The 19,619-nt window shown below is 41.1% G+C and overlaps 2 protein-coding genes across 8 annotated transcripts in view; one reads left to right on the forward strand and one right to left on the reverse strand.

Moving 5' to 3' along the window:
• LOC105031116 (protein kinase C-binding protein NELL1) overlaps positions 1-19,619 on the reverse strand; it is a 781,285-nt gene that overhangs the window by 55,516 nt on the left and 706,150 nt on the right. The window lies entirely within an intron of this gene.
• LOC114840694 lies at positions 3,858-5,747 on the forward strand. 2 transcript variants are annotated; one of them, XM_034296588.1, is made up of 6 exons: positions 3,858-3,880; positions 3,966-4,117; positions 4,218-4,411; positions 4,557-4,704; positions 4,865-5,069; positions 5,180-5,747. In XM_034296588.1, the coding sequence occupies exons 2-6, from the start codon at positions 4,034-4,036 to the stop codon at positions 5,482-5,484; spliced, it is 936 nt and encodes a 311-aa protein (XP_034152479.1). In that variant the 5' UTR covers positions 3,858-3,880; positions 3,966-4,033; the 3' UTR covers positions 5,485-5,747. The 2 variants fall into 2 exon arrangements, with proteins under 2 accessions (XP_034152479.1, XP_028980558.1); XM_029124725.2 differs by lacking the exon at positions 3,858-3,880 and having other exon boundaries at positions 3,894-4,094.

Below are 19,619 nucleotides of genomic sequence, written 5' to 3' on the forward strand. Positions count from 1 at the left end.
TATTGATATATTCTCATCAGAGGCCACATATTCAAGCCATTGGATTGAGCTCTTTGAGAATGTTTTCTGATAACGATGGTGTCCTTGGTGAGGAATCTGTTACAAAAGACTGCAAGCCGAAGCAATCCTAATTGACCGGAATGGGTCAACACCACCACACTCCAGGAACTCGAGTCTGTAGCGCATACAACCCTCTCTCAAGATGACCACATCATTCACGCAGTAAGCCTTAATTTCATCCTGCATGACAAAGGGGTCTGCGGAAACAGTTGCATACCATTGCAAATACTCATCTTTTTGTTTAGTCATCATGGTATTCACACCATAATAATGTGGTTCCAGTTGGGGACCAGCATGTCATTCTCCTTGATGTTAAAATTGTAAGGAAAGTAGCCTTTTTTAAATCCTTAAAACCCATAGCACAAGGCAAGGCTGCCAGCTTCATCGGTAGGAAGCAGTGACTATCAATGTATCTTTGATTGAATGTGCTGTCTGTAAATATCATGAGCTTGCTACCACTAGCAATAAGTGTTGTGCCAATACCATTAACCGTTAACAAGATACTGCATCAAGATGTAACCATCAAAACCTTTAGAATTGTGTGCTATAAATGTGTATTCATTATATTTCGGTTGCCTAAACCTTTGGAAAAAAACAACCACACAACCATCTCCGGCTGAACACCATGTCTTATTGCGCACACAAAGTTTGCTCTGTGTACACCATTTACCGGATTGGCAATCGTCTCAAAATCATGAGAAATGTAACACTCACTTGGGTCCTCGGGCTTAGAGGGTTTTATGAAACACTGATGATTCATTTCAACCACCAGATCCACGTTACAATTGGGACACATGTTAGCCGTGCACTTGTGTGCTTTATAGTTGGTAATACTAACGTTGTAATGACGGCCGCAATCGAGGCAGTATTTCTTCTGGTCACACCTGCTAACTCACCGACCCACACTTCTGTGGTGCCTCAAGCGTTTATGCTGTTTATAACAAAAGTCAGAATAACCTATCCGCTTACAGTCCGGGCACTGCTTTGTGTTATGGGGTTGGGTATGACATGTTCATGACAGACACTATCAGCTATGTTTACAGCCATGATCGCCATGGGTGTTAAAACCTGTATAACACCACTAACAAACATATGACACACCAAGAAAACCCTCCAATTAAAAAATTAAAGCTGTTATTTTTGTTCCCCCAGCTTGTCAAGTACTAAGCTTTACACCACCAGCAGCAAATTTACCCTGGCAGCATATGGGTGAAAACGCTGGAGGTATGTAATACATTGCGCTAAACTAAGTTTTACATTTAAGTCCAATTCATTAAATGTATGCAATTACTTCAAACATATTTTTACATCAATGATTATCAATAGGAGAAAGTCATTGCTTTGTTATTGGCCCTTGGACTCCCCTGGCATCTCGTGTACAGCTTTTTTTCAGCTATGAAGGAATATTCTAGGCCTATGTCTTAATGTGTTTTAACAATATTGAAAATAGTGCCTTTAGTTGTTGTTTTTTTAATTAATTTTATTTTTTAATGTAGATTTCCAGAGACTCCAGAATGAAAACCAAGCTCTTGAGGGAGGAGAAGCAAGCCCTGAGGGAAGGCAATGCATGAGCAGGTGAGAACATGCACTCTTTCTTAAGTTGTAATTTTTGTGTGTAATGTAGTTTCAGAATTACCATATGCCTTTCATTTTGTAGCTTCGGATGACACCGGCTCACCACAAGAGCAGGTGAAGCAAGTTGAGACAATGTTGAAGATGTTTGCTCACACTGGGCAATCAGGTACAACTTGCAAACACCTGTGGTTGTTAGTTAAATTCCCACGGGGGCCACCTGTGCATGTAGTAGACCTAGATATAAATGTCATAGTTTAGTATTTGAGGGACCAGGACTGACTACTTTATTATTTTATTCTGGGATCCCCTGAAGGTGCGTTACGCGTTACCTGAAAGGAGTATCTGATCGTGAAAGCGGAAAAAGGCGCTGCACAGCTGTGAGGGACCCACAGCAGACCACTTAAACCTAGGCTGACTACTGACACCTCAGCATCACTGACAACTGGAACACTTTCTTTATCCTGCAGTCAGTAACATCAAGAAGCCAGAAGTGCCAGACTACACTCACCAAATCCACCCTGTATTTTTTGTATTTTAACTTTAGTATTTGCTTATTTCATTCCGTCAGTGCTTAATGATTCTATTATAGTTTGTAAATCCAATTTCATACCTGTTACTTGATATTGCACATTAACTGGTACCAAATATTCTAATTACTCTGTTTTTAACATGAGATTTTTTCATTCAGTCACAGTGCTTAACTGTTATTCTATTGTTAAATATAGCTTGTAAATCCTTGTGCCTCAGGTCAGCATTACAGTTATAATGGTCTGTTCTACTACAGTATTTACCTCAGTATTTTTATATATATGTCAAGTTTTGTTTATCACAGATACAAGAGACACAGTTCTTATTGCAGCACAGTGTAAATCTTGTGCTCCAGGTCAGCAGTACCAATATAATGGTCTATTCTCCTCCAGAGCTTTACTCTAAACTATTACCAAAATGTAATTGGAAACCTGCATGTTCTGTAGTGTGTGTATTTAAATATTTTTTTCTGACTGTTATTTATATTTCAGTGATCTGACACATCTTGTTTCAATGTTACTGTACTTTAAAATGTGGAATGAATACGCCAAATGGAAATTTGTCTGGTTTGCTCAATCATTATTCTTGATAAACTGCATGCTATAAATATTAAATATATATATATATATATATATATAAAAGCGGCAGATCGCTCGAAAATAGCGTTTGCCACGGAAGGTGAACGAAGGCGGTAGGAAGGCGGCTGCCGCTTTTAAAAAGCGGCTGCAGCTGGCGGTGAGCCGGCAAACGTGTTTGCGATTATGACATTCTGACGCTTCTACTGTCTCTGCAGGACCGCCTCCGGTCCGCCGACTCATTGCTGTCTGGGTACACATTCTTAAACAGTACAAATGTGTTGTTTGTTTGCGTTTGTAATTGCAACACAATTCAAACCAATTACTTCAAATAAAATAACTTGTACTTACAACGCTAACTCCACGCTGGAAACAACAGCTGACTTCTGTGGAAGCCGCGGATTTAATATTGTCTTTACATCGCAGACGGGGCGCCTCCAGCAGGTCAAGCCTCTTAAATTTGTCTTTGGTTACATTTAATCGTTCTTCACCTTGATTCAAATTGGGTATAAAGCATAATCCGTGTATCATTCGTTCTTTTCATATTCAATTGAGATTTCAAAATCGGAAAATGAAAAAATGGTTCCTTATTTCGTTATTCGTTTACGAATCTGATACCAAAAAACGAATAACGAGTCATTTCTCGTACTTTCGATTTAATGCTCAGATCAAAAATAGGAAATTAGGAAACGGGCCACAGGACCGATTTTGATATTTAATTTGTTCGATTTGTGTGAACCGGAAGTTACGGTCTTCTTCGTGTGTTGCACTTGGAAGTTTCCAAGTTTTTTTTATATACTGTCTATGGACGTTTCCCGCAATTTGGAAAACAGTTAGACGAGGCCTGGAAAACATCAATTATGCAGTGATTGTAAGTTAATGACTCAGTATTTCTTAAGTAATTTCGTATTGACACCATGGCCGCACTGGAACCATATGCTGATTTAATTAAAGATTAAAGACTATTTTCGAGCGAAACTGGCAAGACACATGTAGAGATTTCCACAACGCTGCAGCAGATGGGTGTCCAGCGATGTTCTGAAATAAGTGTGAGAAGATTCTGTGTTCAGCACAACCTTAAGCGAAAAAGACATGTATCGGACACAGAACTGGAGAAGGCTGTGGTTGGATCAATATATGAAGTAAGTTTTTTTTTTTAGGTTTTCACATTTTATATCCTGCCCGTCTTTCAAATGTTGTAGCGAATAACTGTATTTTTCTTAACAGACGGGCCCATCTTATGGCCGCAAGTTCATGACTGGATATCTGTCTTCAATGGGAGTGCATGCAGGAGAATGTCGAGTTGGGAAAATCCTCAGAGAGATTCATCAGCCATACCACGAATTCCGACGTCAGGCAAGTTATATGCTAAGAATGAAGTAGGCCTACAGTACATGATGTTGCATGCATATAAGAATTTCTTTGATGTAGAAATGGTTCGTGAATATTCTGGGCTCAAAATATAAAACATGTCTTCAGGGTGCTCGTAATCTAAATCCCATCCCGTATCATGCGGAATATATGGGCCATAAAATTCACATGGACCAAAACGAGAAGCTTGTGATGTTTGGAGTGACACACGTCGTGGCAGTTGATGGCTACAGCGGCAAAATTGTTGCCAATGCCACCATGCCAGTGAAAAACAACCTTGTGATTTATGAGGAAGTTTACAGGTACAGTAAATACATTTAGAACCAATGTTTTTGTCATAATATTTTCTGTGCAATATATATTCTCTTTTCATTGGATGTAATTTTCTTATTGGATCAGTTAAGTTCAGTGCAGCCCTTTGCACATGTACACATTGTTTTATCTCAGATCTGCAGTGGTTAACCATGGGATGTGGGACCAACTCAGGGTCGACCATGGCAGGGAGTTTTACATGTGCTTGTACATGCAAGAGATGCTGTCAAGACATAGACACAACCCTAGCAGGCCACCATACCTTCAAACAACATCAACAAGGGTGAGGTTTTTGTAATACGGACTAACAGTACAACTAATATAATCAAATGCTTTTTTTATTCTAACAAATAAGGAGTGAAAGCATTTAAAATTGGAATTAATTTCCCAAACTAATCTATTACATTTTCATTCCATCTGAAATCGTGTTTTGTGTTCAACAGAATCTTCGAGTGGAAAGGATTTGGCCCGAGGTGAACAATCGCGTTAACTACCCATTGAAACAGGCCCTGGTACACCTGCTGGACCAAGAAGTCCTCAACATGGAGGACAATATGACTAAATTCTGCATTTCAAACCTGACATGTCAATTAAGCCAAATTGGACTAGGCAGAGTGGTGCAATCGTGGAATGCACACAGGATCCCAGGTATGCTAAACTGAATATGTACAACCCTTTGAAGCAGTTATTTTTTCACACGCCAACCACATACAGCATAAATGGCATTGCTTTGTTAGTTATTTGTTTCCTTGTTTTAGGACGTGGGATACCCAATGAACTTGCAGCAGGTGGCTGTCCAGCTAAAATCTCTGAAGAGCTGCTGCCCAATGCCTCTGTTGTGGCAAACATGTATGAGCAAGAGTTTGGATCCTCGCTAACTTGGGTGTCAGTTTTTGGAACTGACCCATTTTCATCTGAGGAGGATAGATGTCATGCAGAACAAGACTTTGCAGAAAACTACCCTGACATCTCTCTTCTTTTTAATCATGTGGTAAATAATGACTATACACCTTTCCAAGATGCCTTGTTGTACCTCATAAATGTCACCCAAAGATATGTCTGAAAACAGTAACTGAAATGCAGTGGTGTTGTTAAGTAGCTAGGAAAACAGACTGTGTATTGCTACAGTGCTGATTCAAAGTTAGTCAGCCCTTTATGCAGTTATAGTTTTTATATAAAATCTTAATTGGCCTCCACACTGTTGGAATCAATTATGGATCGGTCTCAGTGTGCTTTGTTCTTTACTTCATCAAACTAATCAGTCTGCATAGAGCCTCAATTGATACCCTCTTAATTGTTGCACGTTTTACCATATGTTGGATGAGAGCACCCTGGTTAACTCTGCTCTTAAAGAAAAAAAAAAACCTAGGCATACAGATTTATTTAAAAATATTATGTAGCTGCCACTGTACCCACAACTTGTCAGTTGAATAATTTGACAAATAAACCTTTGCTTTCAACTCCGTTGTATTGAACTTTTTGAGGTGAAATAAAATCTTGCATACAATGACAAAGTATTGCACCAGTATTGCCAGAAGGGCAGACTTTTTATGCTTAATTAAACTATGATAACTTCAAAATTCTGAAAAATATAAAACATAAAATAGTGCAAATTTGAGATTGCAACTTAGCGTTCACATTATTGAAATATGGTTATGAAAACTAAAATGACCTTATTATGTACATGCATGAAAGTGCTTTAACTGTAGACTCAACATGTTATTCAGTGAATGAAACTCTCCATGATGGTTTTGAAGGCAATAACTTCCGGTTCACACAAATCGGACAAATTAAATATCCATCCATCCATCTTCTTCCGCTTATCCGGGGCCGGGTCGCGGGGGCAGCAGTCTAAGCAGGGATGCCCAGACCTCCCTCTCCCCAGACACTTCCTCTAGCTCTTCCGGGGGGACACCGAGGCGTTCCCAGGCCAGCCGGGAGACATAGTCCCTCCAGCGTGTCCTAGGTCTTCCCCGGGGTCTCTTCCCGGTGGGACGGGACCGGAACACCTTCCCAGGAAGGCGTTCCAGAGGCATCCGAAACAGATGCCCAAGCCACCTCAGCTGACCCCTCTCGATGTGGAAAATTAAATATCAAAATCTAAATCGGTCCCGTGGCCCGTTATTTCATTCCCTATTTTTGATCTGAGCATTAAATCGAAAGTACGAAAAATGACCCGTTATTCGTTTTTTGGTATCAGATTCGTAAACGAATAACGAAATAACGAACCATTTTTTCGTTTTCCGTTTTGGAATCTCAATTGAATATGAAAAGAACGAATGATACACGGATTTACATGGATTAAGCATAACTAGCTAGTTCAGATAGTTGTTGACGTTTGACAACCCAATATATTGATACTTCCTGTCCCATAGAAACGACGTTCTCATTACTTATCGCAGCTCAGCCATATCACATCATTTAATTTAACGACAAACTCATCCGCTTACATATAAACGCTGGCTATTGTCACTATATCGCCATTACTCTCTTCAACATTTAACAAACAAGACCACGATACAGCAATCAAAAATCGGATTTCACAAGTTGCTTCAAGTCATTATGAGAATGCAGCACATCTTACGGATGTCAGTATCCACCCACACTAACACAGCCCGGTATTCTCAAACTCACAAATACTACAGTTTGTAACCAACGTTGCCTGTTAAACATTTGTACCAATGTGAAGAAATTAAACAATCTCGCGTTGATCCCTGTTGTACAGTTTCATAAGACGCGTTTACAAATGTTTTGTTTAACTGAAATAACATCTTGACCTGTCAACGATTCACTGTTGTTTATGCAAAATATATACGCTACCTTCCGGGTAACGTTTTGCCATATAATGCAAGTTATAAGTTAATGCTGACTTAAAACAAAAAATTTTATTACATAAATCACCATTGCTCACACATACATACATACATACATACATACATACATACATACATATTGTTTTCATTTTTAACAATATTTTAACCCAACCACGACACAATCAACCTAGTCATAGTGTGTGGTTGGTCCAGGGATTGATTGTTCATTCAAAATAATAGTATTGCTCATGTGATGTTTGTTTAATGTAGTGCTTTGTTGGACTACAAACCCTGTGTGAAACGGGATGTTTTTCAACCTGCATACACTCATCTAAAGGATTATTAGGAACACCCAGAGGTGGGGGACTCGAGTCACATGACTTGACTCGAGTCTGACTCGAGTCACAATTTTCAGGACTTGTGACTTGCTTGATTAAAGTATGAAAATGACTTGACTTGACTTTGACTTGAGAACAAGTTACTTGAGACTTGACTTGAAGTGGAAGACTCGACAATGACTTGAACTTATAATAAACAAACAGCAATACAATTATTTTATATGTTGTGACATCAGCACCACTAATCAGCGTATGTGCCTTTAACGCTGCACAATTCAAACCGCGCCAAACATGGCAGACAGTAACGTTAGTCGAGCTCCACAAATAGTATCGTTTGGATACAAGGACTTTGAACTGGACCGTGTGAATAAAAAATTATTTGCCAGATGCAAAATATGCAACAACGTCAAATTTCATTCGTCATTTTAAGAACCACAAGGAAAGGTAAGAAAGTAATCTCTTTATATTCAGTTTCACTAAGATCTATAATGATTAAGTAATGGATTAATCTTTTGTTTGTCATAATTTGGTTGCATATTTTATTTTATTTTTTCTTGTTAGAAATGTGTATCATTACAGAATACATCTGGTAAATAGATGTAAGGGAATTTGACTATAACAGTGGCATAGCCTGAATTTTAATGTTGATGGGCATCTTAAAATGAGCGGGCATGTATATTATTATACGTAGGCCATAATGTCTGTATTAAATGTGCGCATTTTCAAGTGTTTGTGGACTGCGTGTGGAAACTAAAAAGCATTGTGCTTACACCATAACAGTTAACTTTACTGCATGAAAGGCTAACATGGAGGCGCCGATGTGATTACTAGCACCTAAACATTTCGAAGAGTTTATTTTTTTTACTCATACAGACAAGAATAATTACAGCGTAATTACATATTAGGCAGTTTTTCAGTCATAATAATTAGTTTATAAGTTTGTTATTATTAGCCCTTATTACATGGATTGGCTGAATTCCAGTGCAGAATGCGTGTTATTTCTTGATAACAGACCGTTGCCATTAAAAACAGCGCGTTGCTATGGACGCAGCAGGATTCTAACCAGAGACGGAACGGACTATTTTCTTTAGAGGAAGCAATACAATCGTTTTTAAATCAATAAATTCCTTTTGAAATCAATATTTTGTGTCAAATTATAGATTAATTTGGTAGGTAGCCATGTAATAAGCGGGATAAGGTATAGCGAGGCGGTTGTTATAGCAAATACAACCCCTTCAGGCTGATTCAAGATCCCTCCGCTTCGTCCCCCCCAAAAATTGTACCGCGGAGGAGAAAAATATTTGATTTTGAAATCGAGCTTCGCCGTCAGAAACAGAGGACAGTGTGTGTGTGTTCATCTCTTTAGTAACTTGACTTGAAACTTATAAGGACTCGACTTGACTTGCTTAGGGTGAACCCTTGACCTGACTTGACTTGCTTGATTAATCTGAACTGTGACTTGAGACTTGACCAGAGACTTGATGGTTAAGACTTGAGACTTGCTTGGACTTGACCATGTGTGACTTGTCCCCATCTCTGGGAACACCTGTTCAATTTCTCATTAATGCAATTATCTAATCAACCAATCACATGGCAGTTGGGGGTGTGGTCCTGGTCAAGAGAATCTCCTGAACTCCAAACTGAATGTCAGAATGGGAAAGAAAGGTGATTTAAGCAATTTTGAGCGTGGCATGGTTGTTTGTGCCAGACAGGCCGGGCTGAGTATTTCACAATCTGCTCAGTTGCTGGGTTTTTCACGCACAACCATTTCTAGGGTTTACAAAGAATGATGTGAAAAGGGAAAAACATCCAGTATGCGGCAGTCCTGTGGGGGGCGAAAATGCCTTGTTGATGCTAGAGGTCAGAGGAGAATGGGCCGACTGATTCATGCTGTTAGAAGAGCAACTTTGACTGAGATAACCACTCGTTACAACCAAGGTATGCAGCAAAGCATTTGTGAAGCCACAACACGCACAACCTTGAGGCGGATGGGCTACAACAGCAGAAGACCCCACCGGGTACCACTCATCTCCACTACAAATAAGAAAGAGAGGCTACAATTTGCACCAGCTCACCAAAATTGGACAGTTGAAGACTGGGAGAATGTTGCCTGGTCTGATGAGACTCAATTTCTGTTGAGACATTCAGATGGTAGAGTCAGGATTTGGCGTAAACAGAATGAAAACATGGATTCATCATGCCTTGTTACCACTGTGCAGGCTGGTGGTGGTGGTGTAATGGTGTGGGGGATGTTTTCTTGGCACACTTTAGACCCCTTAGTGCCAATTGGGCATCGTTTAAATGCCACGGCCTACCTGAGCATTGTTTCTGACCATGTCCATCCCTTTATGACCACCATGTACCCATCCTCTGATGGCTACTTCCAGCAGGAAAATGCACCATGTTACAAAGCTCGAATCATTTCAAATTGGTTTCTTGAACATGACAATGAGTTCACTGTACTGAAATGGCCCCCACAGTCATAAGATCTCAACCCAATAGAGCATCTTTGGGATGTGGTGGAATGGGAGCTTCGTGCCCTGGATGTTCATCCCACAAATCTCCCATCAACTGCAAGATGCTATCCTATCAATATGGGCCAACATTTCTAAAGAATGCTTTCAGCACCTTGTTGAATCAATGCCACGTAGAATTAAGTCAGTTCTGAAGGCGAAAGGGGGTCAAACACAGTATTAGTATGGTGTTCCTAATAATCCTTTAGGTGAGTGTATACTACAGTTTGTACCGGTAGTTATTTAGGGACTATTATTATGGGCAGATCTGAGCTTAAGGCCCATCTCTTGTTAAAATGAAAAATGGTCTGAAACCCTCCAAATCATAAGTCCCGACCCTTTCTTTATATCTTATAGGAAACTTGCTTTTTTTGTGTAAGAAATAGACTCTGTGCACCAGCGTAGTGACGAACTTCCGCTTTTGTCTAGAAGTCGGTATTGCAGTTTCCGGTTTACTTACTAATACACATTTGTAAACACCTAAACTCACAACAAGATGAGTGATGCTGTTGTACAGAAAAAAAAGAAATATAATGTACGTGACTCATTTAAGTTTCAAGGTACAAGTGGGGCATCATTTTAATCAGGAGAATGTCCTTTTTAATAAAATATGGCTTGCGCTATTCAATGACTTAAAACGCTAGACTAGAAATAGTCATAAAAGGCGATTTTTTTAATATACTTCCACGTAACGCAGGTTTAAGAGCAATTAATACCATATAGGAACAGATGTTTTACTTCCTATGCCAGTTGTTATTTTTAGTTTCGTTGTGAAATGAGGATACAGCAGTAAAATAAAAGAGGAGACCTGTTTTGGTGCTTTTTTGAGGCTATGGAATTTTAAGCTTCATTCAGGTTAGAAGAGGCTGAATGAAGGTTCGTTTCAATTCACTTGCTATGGGGACGCGCTAGCGTTCCAGCTCAGCCAGCGTTCTTTTGCCGTTTTTGAGCATAGGGTGAATTTTTATGTGTTTTATTGTCCTGCCTAATACTACACTACAAAGGAACACGTCGCTAACTAGCTTAGCCGATAGCCGGCCGGGACAACACAGTAAACTACTTACCCTCGTAGTTGTGCAGATAACTCGATACGTAGAGTTTGAATCCCTTGTTCCGCTTGCTTGTTGGAGCAGGGGACCAGGCATCAACAATTTGATGGACATCACTAATGCTTATTTTAGGCAGGTCTTATGGAGGCATCTACTAAAAACTGAAATTTTGGGCGAAGCGGGTGATCGTCTTAAGTAAACCGGAAAATGATATGCCGACATCTGGCTAAAGCGGAAGTTCGTCCATACGCTGATGCACAGAGCCTATTTTGTGCTTGTGGAAAAACTTCAAGCAACTTCCTGGTTACATTGTTTGGTGCTTAAGGTGTTGTACTCTTCTTATAGTGTCAGACTTTTGAAGTATCCATAATTATCTGGTGTAGAACATTTAATAATAATTCCTGAAAACTATTGCAATGTAAAATGCAAGTCAATTCAGTTTGGTCGAACAGTGGCGCCTAAATAACCATAACACAGAATCTGTTGTTCTTTTTCACTCAGTGAGATTGCATTTGGTACACATGATCAGGGTTGTGATTTTACTTTGTGTTATTTATGTTACAAGTTAGCCACATGGGGGCACAATAGGAAAGGAAAAACCATAAATGTCATATTGCTTGCAACTAGGGATATAAGTTGAAGAAAAATTGCAATCTGGCTAGTAGTAGCTTTAAAAAAAAATGTCTTAAAGGTGCCCAGATTTTTATGGTAGTAAATAAAGGGCCAAGGGCTGCAACTTCTGGTGCAGTGGCATGCATGTCGGCCTCATGGTAGCGCTGTCACCAGCCTCCGAAGTCGCACTTTTTGCAAGCTCACCCCACCCACCCCTTGTGACCTGGAGTCTTGGAAATTGGTACATAGGAGTAGCTCCTTGTGATGAACACTTTTGCTATTCGGACCCATAAAGTCAGCTATGATGGATTTTCCCCCATTTTGGAAAATGTTTTTATCAAAAAAATTTACTCCTCTGACACCAAATGTTCGATCTTCACGTAAATTCATATTTGGCATCTAAGGATGCAAACATTTTATGGACTTCAAAATGTATATCAGCCAGACCATTATGTAAAAAAACATGGATGCTATTGACCAATGAACATGTGAGGGGACTTGGTTTTGCACATTGATGTGCACATTCCCTACCTGGATAATGGTATAATAATTCTACTTGGTATATATGTTAACAAGGACGATACGGAAAACAAATATTATTTTATCAACAACATGGTGGCGCTATTGAGGTTTTTCACATTAGCAAGGTCACCATACTTACCCCATTTGAGATATTGCCTTGAAAAGAGGTAGATAAGTCTACCTTATAAGGAGCATATTTGCCATTGGGACTCATCAACTCTGCTTTAAGGGTTTGTTGGCTATTTTGAATTTGTGAAAAACACTTTAAAATAATCTCCTCTGGCAACTAAGGACTGATCTTCATGTACATTCATTTTTTGCATCTATGAACAATGTTCTTCAAAAGTTATATCAATCAGGCCAGTATCTTAAAAAACATGGGCAACATTGACAGATGAACATGGGAAAAGTCCATCTCCTTCAACGAACCTATTTGCAATTGGGAACTATTAAGTCGTGCAAAATATTTTTTCAGCAGTTATGAATTTGTGAGAAATGCTCCAAACGCTACATCTGTGGCATCAATTGACTGATGTTAAGTGTGAGTACATTTGGTACACATGATCAGGGTTGTGAGTTTCCATACCATACCATACCATCTTCTTCCGCTTATCCGGGGCCGGGTCGCGGGGGCAGCAGTCTAAGCAGGGATGCCCAGACTTCCCTCTCCCCAGACACTTCCTCCAGCTCTTCCGGGGGGACACAGAAGCGTTCCCAGGCCAGCCGGGAGACATAGTCCCTCCAGCGTGTCCTAGGTCTTCCCCGGGATCTCCTCCCGGTGGGACGGGACCGGAACACCTTCCCAGGAAGGCGTTCCGGAGTCATCCAAAACAGATGCCCAAGCCACCTCAGCTGACCCCTCTCGATGTGGAGGAGCAGCGGCTCTACTCTGAGCTCCTCCCGGTTGTGAGTTTCGTTTATATAAAATATGTTTCCATTTGGCTACATGGGCACACCAGTTAAAAGAAAAAACATGTGTAATATTGTTTACAGCTATTGACATGAGTTGGATATGTGTCCTATTGGGAAACAATGCAATCTGGCTACTAACAAATTAATGCTGAAACCCGCTAAATGCTGCTTGCAGTTTAATTATTATTATTAGGGTTTCAGCAGTTCACTGGTGAAACCCTTTTGTGTTTGTTCTTGTTCATAAGGGTTTCAGCAGTTCACTGGTGAAATCCTATTGTGTTTGTTTTTCCGGTATAAATTCCTGTGAGATTAAATGACTCTTCTCCTCATGGTGAACACCCATAAAGTCCACCATGATGGATTTTGGATTTAAAAAAAATACTCTTTTGGAATCAAATGTCTGATCTTCATGTACATTCATATTTGGCATCTATGGACGATGGTCTTCAAAAGTTATATAAATCAGGCCAGTATCTTAAAAAACATGTCCGACATTGACAGATGAACATGTGCAGGGCGGGGTTTTTTGTAAAAGCACTTTGTGACAACTGCTGATGTAAAAAGGGCTTCATGAATACATTTGATTGATTGATTAATTTATTTATTTTGCACATATCTCCTACAAGGATAATGGGATAATAATTCTACTAGGTGAATATGTTAACAAGGATGATACAACAATAATGACTGCAAATTTGTTTATCAACCACACGTTGGCGCTATCGAGTTTCCCCACATTTGCAAGCTCACCACGTTCACCATGGTTAGTTGGTTGGTTGGTAGGTAGGTAGGTAGGCAGGCAGACGGACCGCTCTGGTCTGCCATTTGCAACATCAATAAAAATGATGCATACAATGAACCACAAAATAGAAGGCAAACCAGGGTAACCTAAAGAGGATCCACAATCAGAGGCAATAAGAAGCAGCTGTCTCTGATTGGGGATGCTTAAACAGAAGTGCATATAGAGATACCAAGAGGCACCTCTGCAGTCAGGCCCTGACTGTGGCCTCCCTGCACATAGAGATGCCTAGTGTTTCAGAGAATTTGGCAGTACATCCCACCGGCCTCATAACCGCAGACCACGTGTAACCACACCAGCCAGGACCTCCACATCCAGCATCTTCACCTCCAAGCTCGTCTGAGACCAGCCACCTGGACAACTGCTGCAACAATCGGTTTGCAGGACCAAAGAATTTCTGCACAAACTGTCAGAAAACGTCTCAGGGAAGCTCATCTGCATGCTCGTCGTCCTCATCGGGGTCTCAACCTGACTGCAGTTTGTCGTCGTAACCGACTTGAGTGGGCAAATGCTCACATTCGATGGCGTCTGGCACTTTGGAGAGGTGTTCTCTTCACGGATGCATCCCGGTTTTCACTGTACATGGCAGATGGCAGACAGTGTGTATGGCATCGTGTGGGTGAGTGGTTTGCTGATGTCAACGTTGTGGATCGAGTGGCCCATGGTGGCGGTTGGGTTATGGTATGGTTAGGCGTGTGTTATGGACAACGAACACAGGTGCATTTCATTGGTGGCATTTTGAATGCACAGAGATACCGTGATGAGATCCTGAGGCCCATTGTTGTGCCATTCATCCACGACCATCACCTCATGTTGCAGCATGATAATGCACAGCCCCATGTTGCAAGGATCTGTACACAATTCCTGGAAGCTGAAAACATCCCAGTTCTTGCATGGCCAGAATACTCACCAGACATGTCACCCATTGAGCATGTTTGGGATACTCTGGATTGGCTTATACGGCAGCGTGTTCCAGGTCCTGCCAATACCCAGCAACTTCACACAGCCATTGAAGAGGAGTGGACCCTGTGCAATAATCATGCTGTCTAATCAGCATCTTGATATGCCACACCTGTGAGGTGGATGGATTATCTCGGCAAAGGGAAAGTGCTCACTAACACAGATTTAGACAGATTTGTAAACAATATTTGAGATAAATAGGCCTTTTGTGTACATAGAGAAAGTCTTAGATCTTTGAGTTCAGCTCATGATAAATGGGGCAAAAACCAAAGTGTTGCGTTTATAGTTTATAGAAATAGAGTAAAAACAAAATAAAAACATATGAAGCTATAAAAGTTGTCCGGCTAAACAGTTATGTTACGTTTAAGCGCTCGTTCATAAAAAAAGAGGTTATTCCTCTGATAGCACCAGAACTTGCATTAGAGAGAAACGAATGGTAAAACAAAATAAGATATTGCCTAAGAAAATAGAGATATTCCACGAGGAGGCTTTAAAAGCAGTAAGGCAAAATTTTAAGCACTCAGTCATAGGCACGTGAAATGTTTGAAGTGTATTTAACCTGGTTTTTAAAAACTGATACGTTTGGGGCACGTCTAAGATCTGGTAGTTTATTCCATTTTTGAGCAACATAGCTGCTAAACGCAGTTTTGCCATATTTAGTTTGGACTCTGGGCTCTACTAGCTGACCTGAGTTTATGGATCTAAGATATACCCCCGCAGGCGGACAAAATGTGTGCACTGGAAGACCTATATGGAGTAATAAATAGATTAGAGGACGCCCACCTGGAGGCAGATGTCGTCCTGAGGGTCAGTGTAAGGACTTTCCCCAACCAAAAGCCCTGGGTAAATGGTATTGTCCATGCTAATCTCAGAGCACAGTCCTCCGCCTATAGCTCTGGGGACCTGGGGGCTTTGAGGATATCCAGATATGACCTACAGATGGCTATCAGGGATGGAAAAAGAGAATACAGGGATAAGCTGAAGTCTAACTACCACAGCTCTGACCCCAGACGCATGTTGGGAGGACTGCGACACATCACAGAATATGAAGGGAGAAATATCAATGATGCTCGTCCCACCAACTCCCTCCCTGACGAGCTCAACACCTTCTATGCACAGTTTGAGGTGACCAACACAATTCCTTCAGTGAGGCTTGCTGAGGACCACGACGAATACACTCTGTCCCTAACCACAACTGACATTAAAAAGGGAACCCTTGGAAGTCACCAGGGCCAGATGGCATTCCAGGCTGTGTCCTCAGGGGGTGCGCTGAGCAACTAGCAGAGGTTTTTACCCCCATTGTCAACCTCTTCCTGTCTTTGTCTGTAGCCCCCTCCTGCTTCAGAGTACCATCGTCCCTGTACCGAAGAAACCTTCCATCACCTGCCTGAATGACTACCGCCCTGTAGCACTGACCTGCACCATCATGAAGTGCTTCATGTGGCTGGTCAGAACTCACATCTGCTCCACCCTTCCTTGGACCCCTTTCAATTTGCATACCGCCCCAATAGATCTATGGATGATGCCATTGCCCTAACGACATACACCTGGAAAAAGGCAACACATACGCGAGGATGCTGTTTACGGACTACAGCACTGCATTCAACACTATTGTGCCCACCAAGCTTGTTCCTCAGCTCAGGACAGAAGGACTTAACACCTCTCTCTGCAATTGGATCCTGGACTTACTGATGGGCAGACCCCAGGTGGTGAGAAATGAGCACTGGAGCCCCACAGGGCTGTGTATTCAAACCCTTCCTGTACTCCATGATCACACTGATCACACACAAACTTTCCATGTCCTTTCAGGTACTTTTAATGGCCATTAGAGTATTCCTTTGCATGTACCATTCAGAAGCATATTACACTCATATGTATCTATAACACTCAATACTTCTACCATACTGTTCATACTCCCCATCCTAATCTTTCAAAAACTTTCAAAAGCTGGTTTACATTTCTATGTATATTACTGCCCTACTTGCCGTATCTATAATATTCAATACTACTACCAATATTGCCACTAGTTTACAGTACTCTTTTATGTAAAGGGTTATGTATATTATTGCTTTATCTTCCTGCTATATTTTTGCTATGTAGAAATGTTTATTCTTAAATTAAGTAGGCAAACAGATTTGAAAATCATATACAAATACGAATATTATATCGCACCAATGACAATTATTAATTTGATTGAGCATAATAATAAAATAAAAAGCCTAAATTGCAGCTTTCTTGCCGTTTTTAGAAATTCAAATGTTCAAATTGCGAATCCCGATTATTAGAAAAAAGGTTGGAGTCTGGCAAGCGAATGGCACGATCGTGTCAGTCTACACATAGCCTACTTTCAAGCGCTCTTACAACACATTTTCCCCTACCTTTTGCTGTTATAAGACAATAAAGGTTTACAATTCAAATGTCTAGCAGGTGAGGGAAGGAACGGGAGATTGACAGACGGATCGGTGCAGCTTCTGCAGTAATGCGGTCGATGTATCGGTCTGTCGTGGTGAAGAAAGAGCTGAGCCGCAAGGCGAAGCTCTCGATTTACCGGTCAATCTACGTTCCTACTCTCACCTATGGTCATGAGCTTTGGGTCATGACCGAAAGGACAAGATCCCGGATACAGGCGGCCGAAATGAGCTTTCTCCGCAGGGTGGCTGGGCAATCCCTTAGAGATAGGGTGAGATGCTCGGTCACCCGGGAGGAGCTCAGAGTAGAGCTGCTGCTCCTCCACATCGAGAGGGGTCAGCTGAGGTGGCTTGGGCATCTGTTCCGGGGAAGGTGTTCCGGTCCCGTCCCACCGGGAGGAGACCCCGGGGACGACCTAGGACACGCTGGAGGGACTATGTCTCCCGGCTGGCCTAGGAACGCCTCTGTGTCCCCCCGGAAGAGCTGGAGGAAGTGTCTGGGGAGAGGGAAGTCTGGGCATCTCTGCTTAGACTGCTGCCCCCGCGACCCGGCCCCGGATAAGCGGAAGATGATGGATGGATGTCTAGCAGGATGTCTCAAATCAATCGAAAGTAATAGCCACAACCCAATAAACGTAACAACATGTGCAAGTCTGGGAAACGATACCAGTTTTGCTGGTATGCTGTATTGGATTTTCGGCAGACATATCGTTTGGCGTTGAGGCCAAATAATTCAGATTCCTTAGAATCTTCCAGGTGCGTTTTGGCAAAGCTCAGTCGTGACTGCATGTGGCACTCTTGAGGAGTGTCTTTTTTCATGCAACCCTCCCATACAAGCCACATTTGTGGATAATTTGTGATATTGTTGTCACATGCACTGTGACCACTCTTTGTCATGAATTCCTGCAACTGCTTTAGAGTCGCTGTAGGCCTCTTGGTAGCCTCTCTGACCAGTTTCCTCCTGGCTCTTTCATCCAGTTTTGAGCGACGTCCTGAACCTGGGAGGGTCTGTGTTGTAGCAAATACCTTCCACTTCTTAATAATATACTTCACTGTGCTTCTAGGCACTGATAAAGCCTTTGAGATTTTTATCCATCTTCTGACTTGTGCCTGTCCACAACTTTATCCCGGAAATCTTTTGACAATGCCTTGCCACCCATAGTTGATTGTTTTCTTCAGTTGCAATACCAAGGACTGAAATGCCTCAGGAAAAGCTTGTTTCATGCTGAGCTAATCGAAATGACCACAGCTGATCACAGTTGAAAGTCAATTGGCTTTGTGTGCTATTGAGAAGGTGATTAACTACACCTGGTTTGGTTTACAAGTCATTTTTAGGAGGGGGGTGATTATTTTTCCAACTCAGTGATTCTGTTTTTTAATTTGTAATTTATTTTTTGGTAGTTGGTATTATATCTTTCACTTGGATGTTATAAGTTGTAAATACAGCTGAACAAAAACAAAAAATATCCGTTTTCATTTCAGGCTGCAAAGCAACAAAATTTGTATTTTAAAGGGGGGTGATTCTTTTCTATACCCACTTTACATGTGCTGGTCATATAATTAGAATATCATCAAAAAGTTGATTTGTGTCTGTAATTACATTCAAAAAATGAAACTTGTATATTATATTAATTCATTAAACACACACAGACTGATATATTTCAAATGTTTTATTATTTTAATTGTGATGATTATAACTGACAACTAATGAAAATCCCAAATGTAGTATCTCTCCGAAAATTTGAATATTACTTAAGACCAATACAAAAAAAGGATTTTTAGAAATGTTGGCCAACTGAAAAGTATGAACAAGAAAAGTATGAGCATGTACAGCACTCAATATTTAGTTGGGGCTCCTTTTGCCTGAATTACTGCAGCAATGTGGCGTGGCATGGAGTCAATCAGTCTGTTGCACTGTTTAGGTGTTATGAGAGCCCAGGTTGCTCTGATAGTGGCCTTCAGCTCTTCTGCATTGTTGGGTCTGGCGTATCATATCTTCCTCTTCACAATACCCCATAGATTTTCTATAGGATTAAGGTCAGGCGAGTTTGCTTGCCCATTAAGAACAGGGATACCATGGTCCTTAAACCAGGTACTGGTAGCTTTGGCACTGTGTACAGGTGCCAAGTCCTGTTGGAAAATGAAATCTGCATCTCCATAAAGTTGGTCAGGATCAGGAAGCATGAAGTGCTCTAAAACTTCCTGGTAGATGGCTGTGTTGACCTTGGACCTCAGAAAACACAGTGGACCAACACCAGCAGATGACATGGCA

This window comes from Esox lucius, chromosome 2 (assembly GCF_011004845.1).
Source record: "Esox lucius isolate fEsoLuc1 chromosome 2, fEsoLuc1.pri, whole genome shotgun sequence".
Classification (NCBI taxonomy): Eukaryota; Metazoa; Chordata; class Actinopteri; order Esociformes; family Esocidae; genus Esox; species Esox lucius.